The 13704-nt window shown below is 34.1% G+C and overlaps 1 protein-coding gene across 1 annotated transcript; it reads right to left on the bottom strand.

Moving 5' to 3' along the window:
• Positions 1-5857: 5857 nt before the first annotated feature.
• On the bottom strand, positions 5858-12028 carry LOC133193567 (uncharacterized). The gene is made up of 2 exons (XM_061329528.1): positions 11939-12028; positions 5858-8055 (listed from the first exon to the last, which is right to left on the bottom strand). The coding sequence occupies exon 2, from the start codon at positions 8048-8050 to the stop codon at positions 5858-5860; it is 2193 nt and encodes a 730-aa protein (XP_061185512.1). The 5' UTR covers positions 8051-8055; positions 11939-12028.
• Positions 12029-13704: the final 1676 nt, after the last annotated feature.

Raw genomic sequence — 13704 nt, 5'->3', positions numbered from 1 at the left:
ATGACACAAGCGAAAAGCAGTCCCTGTGACCGTACATATTACATAATTATATCTTTGGCAATATTGTCGTTTTGTACATATTGTCGTCGGCGACAATATGGACCTACCCTCACTGCACATATTGTCGTCCATCGGTACATATTGACGCCGGCGACAATTATGTACCGAGACGAGCTTTATTTTCTTCCTGCATAATGGACTACAAAATGTACAGTCAAGCACCAGCACATATTGACGTCGGCGACAATAGGTACAGTCAAGGTCGGCATATATTGTCGTCGATATATTGTTTTGACGAATAGAAAGAGAGATTGACAAACACATACTTGCACGGAGGGAGACAGACAGCATTACTCGAAATACTGTAGGGAAAAAACTTTCTGGTCAGAAAATTGTGTCCAGGATTGATGTACATCACTATGACATATCAAGATACCGTAATTCTTGAGATATCTGATAAATCAGCTGTTCTTTTTTTTCTTGTAATATATACTTGGAGATTGAAAACAGGTATTTTTTTTGTTCAGTAGTAATGATTATTTGGAAATTATTTTTTGTGTTATTCTTATATACGATCATGTGCCGATATAATATTATAAATATTATTTATTGTTAATAATATAAGAATAACGCAAAAAATAACATTTTTAGATCACCTGAACTGGAAGTTCAAGAGAGCTTTACTGATCGCATTTTGTCTGACTGTCCGTCTGTCTGTAAACTATTCATAATTTCAGCTTCTTCTCAGGAACTACTGGGTCAATTTCAACCAAACTTGCCACACTTGCATCCGTGGATAAAGAGGATTCAAGTTTATTCAAATGAAGGGCCATGCCCTCTTTCAAGGGAAGCAGTTAAGAATAAGTGAAAATTTAGTGACTTCTAAAAATCTTCTCAACAACCACTGTGTCAGAAAAGTTGAAACTTGTGTGAAAGCTACATTAAAGAGTGTAGATTCAGTTTTATTCAGATCATGTCCCTCGGGGGATAGGTGTGTCTACAATAGATGATCTAAGATTTTCATAGAATATTTAGAAAAAAATCTTTCAAAATCTTCTTTTTTCAAGAACTACTGGGTCAGAAGAGATGATACTTGTGCTTCATAGCGTACGTTCAATTTTCAGGTGCTAGCTCAAAAAAGATCCCTCACTGCTCAATGATCCTGAGTGCCAAGTATAGGTCTAAATTTCCAGCCCTCCACCAGTAAGTGGTGACTTCTCAATATGAATGAAAAATTCTCGAGAGGGGCATTGTAACAACAAACAAACAAACAAAAACAAAATCAATTTTGTTCAAGTCATGACCCCAGGTGTAATATGGGGTCATAATGGGTGAATAAAGTTTTACATAGGAATATATACAGAAAATATTTTAAAACCTTCTCAAACACGAAAGACAGATGTAGCACCCCCCCCCCCTCGCTGGTGGTTTGAATTTTTTTTTTTATTTGCTTAGGTAAATTGTTTGTTTAACTTGTATATATACTTGGTCAAGGTAAAATTTCATAAGTAAATAATTCACTTAACATATACAATAACACTGATGGACGACGCAGTGAGGGAAAGTATACATTATCGCCGGCGACAATATGAACAGGACGACAAAATGTACCGTCACAATCAAGCTGCATGAAATAGCATACGAGACACGTCAGTGTAATTCTCACACCAATTACATTCACAAAACCACCAAAAAACAACAAAAGACATCTTTAAACAACAATATCTGTTGGGTGACAATATGTACAGTGAGGGTGAGGCACATAATGTCGCCAGCGACAATATGTGCATATGTAACTTTTCAGTCGGCGACATTTTGTACCGATGGACGACAATATGTGCAGTGAGGGTAGGTGCATATTGTCGCCAACGACAATATGTACAAAACGACAATATGAACAAAACGACAATATGTACCGTCACAGTCCCCATTAAAACTCACTCTAAAACATTTAAGGTAAAATTTAAGGAGGTATAAAGAAATTTTAGTTGAAACATGTCAATTGCTTAAAAAGACATATGGAAGATACTTAATAGTAATCCAAAATAGCTCTGTGAAACTTAAATTCATTCACAGCAAAGCTAGTGATATTAAGGCTATTATTCGTGCAAAAGGGGGCGGGGCAACATAACACTAAGTAAGAAAATTCAATCATGAATGTAAAACTATGATAAAGTTGCAAATTCCTCCAATCTTTTGTTTGTACCTTTGTTTAATACAAATATATTAACTTTAAAAATTTGCATTTAATTAATTCGCAAAAGCATGTTAGGTTAGAAAGTTGTCTGAACTGTATATAAGAGTTTTCATTGGAAAAATACTAGTATATTAGTAGGCTTGTTTAAAGTTTGCAAATTCATTATGTTACATAAAAAATAATTATATCTTTGGCAATAAAACTTGTAATGTTCTACATATACACTGAAGTTAAATAGTATATTTCCCAAGTTTTCCTTATTCGTTTTTAAATAAATCGTAGTACAAAAAATATACAGAAATAATTCAATTTAGTAAGCAAACGTTCGTTCTCCAAGAATGGTGATTGTTTTTAAATTTCATATGAAAGCATTACAAAGTCTGTTATTTTCTTTTTTAAGAAATTTTAATTTTTATCATCTTACAATATCGACTTAATTATAGAGTATATAGACTTGTGAACAAATACCTTATGATTTGAATTCCCCATCCCTAATTAAGGAATCAGAATAAACGAAAAGCCAGATGGCTCCTTTTTGTTTGTCAGTATTTCCTAAATTCTGATGTACTTAGCCAGTCAAAAATAGATCGATCACAAAAAAAGTGAGTGTCCTAGAAGAAGAAAGTCTGATAGACATAACCAAAAAAAAAAAAAAAAAAAAAAAAAAAAAAAAAAGGCAAGACCAAAGAATTTATTGGATTCTTGCTATTTTTTTTTTCATGTCGGTGAGTGATCATGTACGACCAAAAACATTTACACAAACGAAAAATAGCACAATGATTTTAATATTCTAATTGAGATTTTTATTTTAGAGCATTATATTTTTCATACCTTTGTGGCAGACACAATAAACAAATAATAAATCAAATGCATTTACAGACCATAAAGGACAGAAATAAGGCGGTGTTAGGGTGAGCGACATCTGTTTTATAGGTAGTTGTGCAAATTACTGTTACAGCGATCAATACAAACTTAAGTTCAATGGAGGTAATACATTTTAGAATATTTCTTTGCTACTCAAGATATGACGACAGCATGATACATATAAATAAATGTTATATTATACGTTATACATTGTTATACATTGAAAATTTTCACCCCAAGAAAACCATTGTCAATCGAGGCGCAGCGATGCAATATTTAGTATATATTGTACTGATTACTGTTTTATACAAAAACATATCGCGAATAAATTCTGCGCAGTCAATATTGTTTTTTTGGAATATTACCCGTCGTCAAGCAATGTTGACTGTTGCTACGCTGGAGGGCGTGGCTTCATTATTCAGAGGGTAATAGGGATTTTTAACAAATGTTCCTCGACGAATCAGATTCAACTAATTTACATGAAAATAATATTACAACATAAATACGATAACACATAGTATTGAAATGCTAGTTTGAGGTTTTTCCATGCTGATTCAGTAGTGTTGCTTGATTTTCGGTTGAATCAATTACATTAATATTTAATGCAACCAGAGGTAGCATTAATACTTACATTAAGTTGAACTTAAGTATGTATTGTCCAATATCAACGTTCAAGCAAAGGAGATAAATTTTGTTTCTTATAGGCCTAATTATGTACTTTTTTTTAAAATAAGAATATGAATTATTAAAAATGTATAATACATACATAATTATGTTTTAGTTTGTCTATAAAACATTCTGTTATCGTAAAATATACCAAGGTACCCAGGAACTTTTTCCATCAATATACAAAGCATTTCAAAATTATGATCAACTGAGCGCCACGCTGGACCAGGGCTCATGACTAAGTAAACAAAGGTTAGGGAAAACAATTGCTTTGGACAGCCAAATGCATTCTATATCCAATCATGTGTAAATTTGCTTTGTTTTTTCAGAAGTAAGGGAAGATTTTTGAAGATTGAATTAGTTTCATTGTAAACCCTCAAGTGCAATGGGTGTGGGGACCCCTAACTTGTTTATTTTAAAGATACGTGTATTTAAGGATCTTTAAAATGAATACCAGCAAAACAGAAAGATGCTAATCAAATCTTTACTTTTGAATTGAAAACCAACTGAGTCCTAAGCTGCATCAACTGAGATGGATTGATTTCTCACGATAATTGTACATTATTCAATTGAAAGGCTGTGAATAAAACTCCAATGTTAAAGCACTGTGACCTTTTTTAATTAAAAAGGCAATGCGATTTGCAGGGATCCCTGTCTTCCCACATAATAATCGGTTCCCATTGTTCAAAATGTCCTGGACATAATCGACATATTTGCTTTCTTATTTAACACTTTGTGATATTTTTAGTTTGCATATAGACGTTTAAATCCATTATCCCCATGATGTTTTGCTTGATTATCACATGAGATCATTGCCTTGAAGAAAATCAAATTCATATAGTAATGCAACATGTTCTTCCCCACCTTACTCATTAGATGTTTGTATCCACTCGTTTGATTTTGCTCATATCGGTGTACCTCTGTATCGATATCCAAAAATGCACCGATATTCAGAGTTTATCGTCTATGATATGGCAATAACATGTGTTCATCCATCAACATATAGGACCTTATTCCATCATGTATGACAGGTTATCCATTTAGTATTTATATCTCCTGTATTACAAATACGATATATTGTCATCACTGATAATTTGCTTAAGCATCAAGCTTTTTAATGTAGCTTATAAATGCCACAACACTCCATCTTCGCTTTAATAAATTGTCATTTCCAATAGAGATTTGTGGTCAAAAATATTAAATCAGTAATTGTTATTTTTGGATACGTTTTATAGACAAATTAACCAAATGTCTTTTAGTTAGAGTAGCCAAGAATTATTTGACGGTTGATCGATGTCTTTCAAATCCAATTCCTTCAGTAACGCAAAGCTAGAATGCTCTCTTCTGTCATCTTGCAGTAAAATGCCATAATAATTTATTTCCAGAAAATACCTGCATCTCTCTTTTTTTTTAATATATATATATATATCGGAGTAACAGACATATTTACTATATATAGTCTCTCATTACAACAGATTTAGCTTCTGAATCCAGAAAGGATTGGACGAACCTCGAAATGGCTTGAATGAAGTAGAAACTAATGCATCAAAGTCGTTTTCTTCGATCTCTATACTGGCTTGGTTTACTTTGTCCTTTGTCGAACTCGAAGTTTATATTAGTTGTTGGTTGTAAATAATCTTTCATCAAATCCTTTCCTCAGAGAAATTGGTCAAACACATCGAATTTCATCAGTTTTGTTTCTGGAAATGTACTTTGTCCAAGCAATGAAACTGGAATTTCTGGAGTGACAAAAATATTTGAATCTGTTGAAGAGCTTGATAGTTCATTTGTGCTAGAGTCCTAATACCTTCACCTGAAGTTTCTCTACTACTTGAGTCTGCAATACTTAATTCCTGGGTATGCACTCAAGTTGACAGATAGATGAGAGTATTGTCACTTATAAATGTGAATGCTCTGTTTCGATACATGGATTGGATTATATTTTTAACATTAACAAAATGTTTGTCTTCTTTTCCAACAACCGTTCTGAGAAAAGAACATTGCTTACTTATAAACCTATATTTTACTCATACAGGTATAGTGTACATAAACTATATGAAAACTGGTCCATTGTTCATATTGGGGTTGGAACATTACATACTTCATAATACTTTTAAAACATTCATTCCTTCAGGATTTACGCCTTGCTTCAATATTAAACCAATCGGTATACATATTGTTCGTCATTTCAAACACAACATTGTCAGTACTAATTCGCACAAGTAGTTTTTTGATATTGTTGCTCCTGAATGCCACAGCATCAACCTCTTCATTTTGACAAATTTGCATTTTCTTTAGAGTTTTGTTTGTCGTCAAAATTTTTTCTAAACCATTAATCGTCATTCTCGGACATGCTTGTAAAGATAAATTAACCAAATCACTCTTTGCAAGAGCAGTCAAAGAATCATTTGTCAATCTACCTATCCCCTGTATTTCCAATGTTGTCAATAATGTTAAATATCTAGAAACAGCAAGAATGCTTGTGTCTGTTAAGTTTTCGTTGGATGCCACAATGAGACTTCTTATTTCTGGACAATACTTGCAAATTTCTATGATATCGGAGTCACAGACACTTTTACAATAGGACAGGTCCAGCATCTGAATCCAGGAGTGATCGGACGAAACTCGAAATGGTTTGGGTGGAGAACAGACCAAAGCAGCAGACTCGTCTTCATTGTTCTGTATACTGGTTTGGGGGATGTTGTCCTCTGTAATCCCATATAGGGCTTTGATTTCTCGTTGGCTGCGAATTATCTTTGGACAAATCCTTGAAGACTCTGAAAATGTGGAACAGTTACATTGAATTTCAGCAGGTTTTGTTTCAACATGTATACTCTGATTTAGCGATGCAAGTGGGATTGCTGGAAATCTTTGTTCTTTGCTCAAAATGACTTTCTTGAAAGAGTTACATCCAGACATTTCAACGTGTTGAAGACCTTGACAATTAATAACTAGACAACTAAAGCCAAATCCAGTTGTGTGGAGACACTTATTAAGATTAACAACGCGTAGCTCACGACAATAACGAGCCACTTCCATTACGCCCAGGTCACAATCTTCTAGGTTTAAATTTTTCAACTGGGTACATCCGCGTGCCAGAGTCCGGATACCCTCATCTGTAACCGCTTTTCCACTCGAGTCTGCAATACTTAATTCCTGGATATATTTGCAAGCTGACAGATAGGTGAGAGCATTATCATTTATAAATGTGTATTCCATGGTACGTTGCAATAAATAGATTCTATTTTTAACTTTTACATAATGCTCGTCTTCTTTTCCAACGAATCTTCGCAGAAGTGGGCAATTCTCACTAACAATCTGGTAGATGTCCTCTGTTATATCATAGCAATCGATAAGATTTAGCTTTTGCAACTTCTTACCCGCACATGCAACAGTTAATATGGATTTAAAATCGTGTGGCTCCAAGTTAAAGTCATAAAGACTCAGTTCTTCGACCAATGGCAATGCTGCATTTGGCATTATGTTCAAATCTAATTCTTGCCTCTTATCCCCAGTCATTTTTAATGTCTTTAACTTTTGACAATTTTTCATAATTGTCTCAATTAAATGTTCACAACTTCCAGGTAAGGAAACATCCAAGTAAGTTAGATCTGGATGTGCCCTCACCAGTTTCTCTAACTCAGTATTCCAAATCTGGCTTCTCCATATTCCCTCTTCCTCAATTTGAGTGTCATCTCTTTCATCACACTTTACTGTCAGATTGTTGAGCTTTACCAAATTTTGCAAGGCAGGCATATATTTCTCAGGATTTTGTAAATCAAAGCAGGCGTTCTGGTCAATCACAACTTCCTTTACTTGAGAATATTTTTCTAGAAGTTGAAGGAAGTTACACAAAGAAATGTCTGATTCAACGGCATGAATTGCTTTTACATTGGGGCACCTTAAGTCTTCTCTTAAGAACAAAAGCAGGCCATTAAATCGCTTTGAATCATCATCTTCAACTTCATCCTCAACATCATTTTCATTTTCAACTTCGTGTGATCTACCATACTTAATTGAATAAAAATGTTCCATGTCTGTTACAAGTGTCCAGTTAAACTGTTCTTCTTCCTGAATTGTTGAAAATGACAAAGTATCAAGGTTTCTTCCTATTACTCTGGCTCTGTGCAAGAAGTCATCATGGTTTAAAGCTTCTTTCATCCATTTCATGACTCCTATTCTGTTCCATAGACATTTCTTTTTTCCCAAATCACGCCAGCGAGAGCATACCACCCTAATGGAGTGCACAATGTCGTAAAATGACAAGTAAGAGAAAATCAGCAGCAAAACTTCATTGGGTAGATCAGAAATCTCTGCAGGCATCTTGGCTAAAAAAAAAAAGAACCGAAATTTGACATTTTTAATATGCCTAATACTTGACCTTGACATGACGTTAAAATTTAATACCATGAACATCGAAACTTTTACAAATAACTATGTTTACATATACATTTATTAAAATTCAATTCTAGTTGTAAAGCGCCATCTGATAGAGTTGAAAAATGAGTATATACCGTATAATCTGTATTTTATACTTCACTTTAACACCAAAATGCTGGGTTTGAAGAGTTCAATACATGCTTATTCGCAGGTTATAAAGACCACACTGTCCCCGCCCCGGTAATATACAGTATAGCTTCGGTAGCTTTTAAATTCGTTTTAAAATATATAATTCCTGCATTTCCTTGTAGCTTTGTGGTTGATACCATATATAAAACAATACTTTTAATAAGTTCCAACAATGCCATTCAAAATGACGTGACAATGATTTCACACGTTTCTTAATTTATCCAAAACACCAATCAACATGTTTGAGACTGAAGTCGCAAACGGCTTAAAGAAACTGGGGGGATAAGCCGAGCCATATGCCTACATAACGATCGATAAAAAATCAATAAATTCATTTTACAAAAATTTCACTTTTTGTTGAATTAATGTAATGCTTATTACCATTTGCATATAAATTTGACAAAACCTGAATACTGTAACAGCGAAAATGATTCTGATTAACACAACAAAATGGCATCACGCTCAATTTTCACAGAAACTGACATAAATTGGATGATATAACTACATTTTTTAAATAGAGTGGGTCATCGTACCATTTTTTTGAGAACGATTAATGAAAGGCAATGGAAAGATGTTGCTTTTTACACTTGCAAAAATTTGGTATGAAGACCCACTCTACATAAAAAATTAAGTTAACTTACTTAAATTTTCACCGTGGTCTTAAAAAATTCTAAGTCCAAAAACGCTTGCTAAATATAGAGAACTGTATGCTATTTAAATGGAAATGTTAGTGTGACTCCGTGGTCTAGTGGTTAGCGACGAGCTCTTTAAAGGGCCGTTTATTGAGGAAAATGTTCGAGTCATGCTCTGATTTTTTTTTTTTTTTTTTTTTTTTTTTTTTTGATTTTTTTGGTTTTAATTTTGTTTTACTTTATAAAAAATGTCTATAGGAATAACATATTTTTCACTGGAAATAAAAATATATACATGTAGTAATGAACTTATTTGCAGTAAATTATTTAAAATGCCGGATAAAAATTATAATAGATATTTGAATACTTTCATTCCCGTTTTATTTATTTTAAATAAAAGCGCTTCTAGATCACCATTATCATTATATACGATGTAAACATTTTTATAATATCTCCACAATAAGTGTAAACACTCAATATGCAGATTAATTAATAGAAGTCCTTACCCATGTTAGACATTTGTGACAGTAAATAAAAGTCAACTGTTTAGCTTGTTTAGAATATAAATATCATTTTGAAAACTATGGTAAACATTAAAATGCTTAAGTAAATTCGAACAATTGAGAGATTTTTTCCAATAAATGTTCTTGCATAGCCGAAAAATGGGCATGGGCACATGGCTCGTCTTATCCCCCCAGATTCTTTGTATATGATTTTTGATCCATGAAAATGATCATATCATAAAAGTATACTCAGTTCAAAGTATCTAAAAACACGACTGGCCTGTTTTTCTTTATTTTTTAATAACAGTTTTCCACTTAATTAATATCCCCTATAAACTGTACTAGGCTATGGAAAATACTGTATACAGGAAATTTTTGCCCCTTTCGCCCTCGTCGCAATTGGGCGAATTTAAAACGGGACGATTTCGAAGAACATGGCATTTTCTCTTTCACAGAACTGTGAATGGGCGAATTCAAAACGAGGCAAAATTATTTCCAGGTGTGAAAGGGCAAAAATAAGATGGGGCAAAAATAACCCTGTATATACAGTAAAGAACTCAATGGATATTACGGGTTCGTTTTGGTAAGTTAAGTCTAATATTTTCCTGACGAACATTTTCTATTTAATACTCAAATATATGATCTGAAAAGAGCAAGATACTGATTTTTTAAATCTATATGGCCTTTTTTCGATGCAAGATGTAGTTCAGGGAGATGTTTTACAAGCCCCTTATAGTCACATCCAGACTTCAGGGGCTGACAAATCCCATTGCCCGACGCCCGGGGCTAGTGAATTTTAGGAGAGGGCAAGTGAAATTTTATCAACCACTTGCCCGTTGGCAAGTGACTTTTAAAAAATAAAATAAATATTTAAGTCATAGATTTAATTTTGGGCACAGAGGATTGCATGTTCTACTCAGTATTTTTCTTGCTATTTTTTGAAATATATATAAATACAGTATATTAGTTTATGACTGGGCAAGCAAAAATTCAGGTAGGGCAAGTGAATTTTCACCATACACTTGCCCTTGGACAAGTACCTAAAAATTCTATTTGTCAGCCCCTGGGCTTGTTTTATTTGTCCTAAATTCGGGATTATTTACCAGACCTTCTGCCACTGGCTGCCAATTAGGAGGTCTTTATTTAGCGTAATGAAAGATCAAGAGATACCTGATCGGAACTCCTTGGATATTTTCCACACCGACAATCAAAACCTCCTGTTTGGCTGCCAGTGAACGGAAATTGGATTTAAATAAACGTGAATTTGGGATAAATAAATAATTTTGACTGGGTGTAAACGTAAGAGACTTGTAAAGCAACATCTCCATGAACTGCCTCTTGCATAAATTTTATTGGTTATGCTGTATTCACGTTGAAAATCTCCCTCGAAGCGGGGCACCCTGTGTTTTTACAAGAATTCTGTGTATATTTGCTAAAATAAAAGGGGGGGGGGGGGTCTTTCACCAACCATTCGTCAGGTGATAGTGGCAGCTACACGATAGCTGCCGTGTATCAGCAGCTCCAGCGGAGCTGTCCCTAACATCCGCGTCGGAAGGAAATTGAAAGGGGGCGCTAATTGAAAGTAGGGGGGGGCCAAAAAAAAAAACCCTTTGATGACTAAGATCCAATTTTCAATGCCTATATTAGATCTTTGCCAAAAAAAAGTAGATGGACTAAATCCCCTAAACCCCCCCCCCTTCCGGTTCCAACGCATATGCCTAATCTGTATATTAGTAATAAATACTAGTAGAGTACCTTTTCACGAGTGTAACAACTAAATATCAGATATCAGACGGGGGGGGGGGGCTTGTCCCCCGAGTCTGATATCTAAAGATGCACGAGATAAAAGTACTCTATGTTTTTTGTATCATCGCTGCGGTGTTTTTCCTTTGATAACCATTATGTTTTTATTTTTGATACACCATGACTAACTGTGCTCTAAAAACCATGCTCTATCAAGATAGAACACGCCAGGGTAATGACGCAACAATTCCATCTAGTCTAGATCAGACTGATTGTAATTATTTATAACGTTAATATAGACCTACTTATAAACTGATTACTTGAATTTTATTTTATTGGCCACCAAAGGAGGATAAAATTATTTTTAGGTGATCTACGAAAGATATTTGGATAATTTTGAAGTAACAGGCAGGGTCGCACGTTCGGTCGCGATTTCGTTTTGTTGGTTTTTCTTTATTCGATCCCAAATTTGAAATAGACGACCTTCACCTCAATGTTTTTAAATTATAAACAGTGAGAAAATACATGAGAGAATGTAAGTTTCAATTTGAATAATGAATATTTCAGTCGTTGCGTTTTACTTCATGAAAAAGCCCGATTTTTTTTTTATCAAAAGCATGAAATTTCCACTTTCGCGATTTGTATACTCGGAAAATGCTAAATCTAGAATTTACGCGCCAAGTCAAAAGTACATAATTGCTAGTTAGTACTTTATAACCAAAATGCATTTCTCTAATAATATAAAATTCACTCTGTGCACTTACCAGTTTGTGAATGTAATTAACACTGATTAACAAATTAAGTCAAATGATGTGCACTCTGTTAGCTGCTGAACGGCGAAGGAATGGCGCGATAAAACCCTCGCAGGCTGTAATCTGCCGAGGTGTGCCGAGTGGGTATGCCCATATTGCATCACCATGATCACGGAGTGCTAGCTAGTTTTAGTCTCACATCACTTCTATTTACTAGTTCACACCATTTCTATTATGAAGTATATGTAACAGAACTTACTGTAATAACTTAAATTAATTAATTCATTTCATGGAGCATCTAAAAATTTACTAAAAACTAAACTCTGAAGTTGATATTAATAAGATGCTATAGGCCTAGTTCCTCGTTGACAATAATTTATGTGGTCGTACGTTGAAAAACAAGGTCTTCCATCAATCTGAATTCTCATGGGTACGTATATTGTGTCCTTATACATGTAGCAGACCTGCTTCTTTTATTCTTAATTAATATGAAGCAGATTTAATTCTTTTTCACAAACTAAGTCCCTTGCTCAGCTGTTGCTGTGGCCTTCAATATTCAACATTTGAATTTTCGTATGTCGACGACGTTAAATATTTATCAATTAAAAATCAATTTTATTCATACGTGTTTCGATATAAATGTATCACTGTATAGTCGAAATAAAAGAAAACACAAAACAGTGCTCGTTGTAAGCCCCCACGCATAGTTTTTGCGGCAGTTTGTCTCAAGACCATGTGCAACGAAAGGTTGTATTTGTAAACAAGGTCCTTATATACACCCAGTATACAGGTATATGTACGTAATTAGCAAAACGCCCGGGACGGTTGAAGGCCAAATTTATATGTGTATAGCTTGCCTCGGACCTGAAATGTTTTCGCATACCAAATTAGTTGGGAAATATAAACAATGTATGCAGGTGATATAAGGTACATATATATTATATAAATACTGCATGTACATGTAGTGGAGGGTAACATTGAAATTTTCACCTCAAGAAAACCATTGTCAACCGAGGCTTTCTTGTGGTGAAATTTTCAATGTTACCCTCAAAGATATGCAGTATTTATTATATTATACTGAATGTTTTATACAAATAAAGGTGAAGCGCGCAAGCGTAGATTCCGCGTAGTCTTTTTTTTTTAAATATATATCACCCGGCCGTCGTCAAGCAATGTCGACTGTTGCTAAGTGCTGGAGGGCGTGGTTTCGTCATTCAGAAGGAAACAGTTTTTTTAAACAAATCAAATCCTAGTAATTTACATGAAAGTATAATATTGCTGATTATTTCTAGCTAGTATTTACCACTGTTTACTACATAATTAAATATGGGGGAGTTGACGATGGAAAAGCTCAGTTCAATCCGTTTTTTTATATCATTTAGTTGTTAATTACTTTGCTATCACAGTCTATATTCAGTAAAACAAGAATCAGATGTAAAAGACAATTTTGTATCGTTTATCTCGAGTTCACTGCATGGGGTACATTGAGTCGACATACATGCATGAATGAAAATATTAAACGTCGTCAATAAAAAAAAAATATGTATCTGAATGTCGAATGAATTAAGGCCAAAGCAAGTTTTTTTTTTATGTAGAAGGTTCTGAATAGACATTTGGCAGGTATCGCAGAGTACAGCAATATTTTGGAAAATATATAGAGAATATTCAATATGTTTTAGTTATACATGACATTGTATATGGAGTTTATTTAAGATTGGAACAGATTTTTTCTTATATTTTGCAGAGCTTGAGCGGAGGAAAAACTTGATGAGTGGAAT

This window comes from Saccostrea echinata, unplaced genomic scaffold (genome assembly GCF_033153115.1).
Source record: "Saccostrea echinata isolate AGI-Se365-2 ecotype Australia unplaced genomic scaffold, CSIRO_AGI_Sech_v1 ptg000028l, whole genome shotgun sequence".
NCBI classification, from domain to species: Eukaryota; Metazoa; Mollusca; class Bivalvia; order Ostreida; family Ostreidae; genus Saccostrea; species Saccostrea echinata.
The sequence above is the reverse complement of the archived record's forward strand: the minus strand, read 5'-3'. Positions and strand labels throughout refer to the sequence as shown.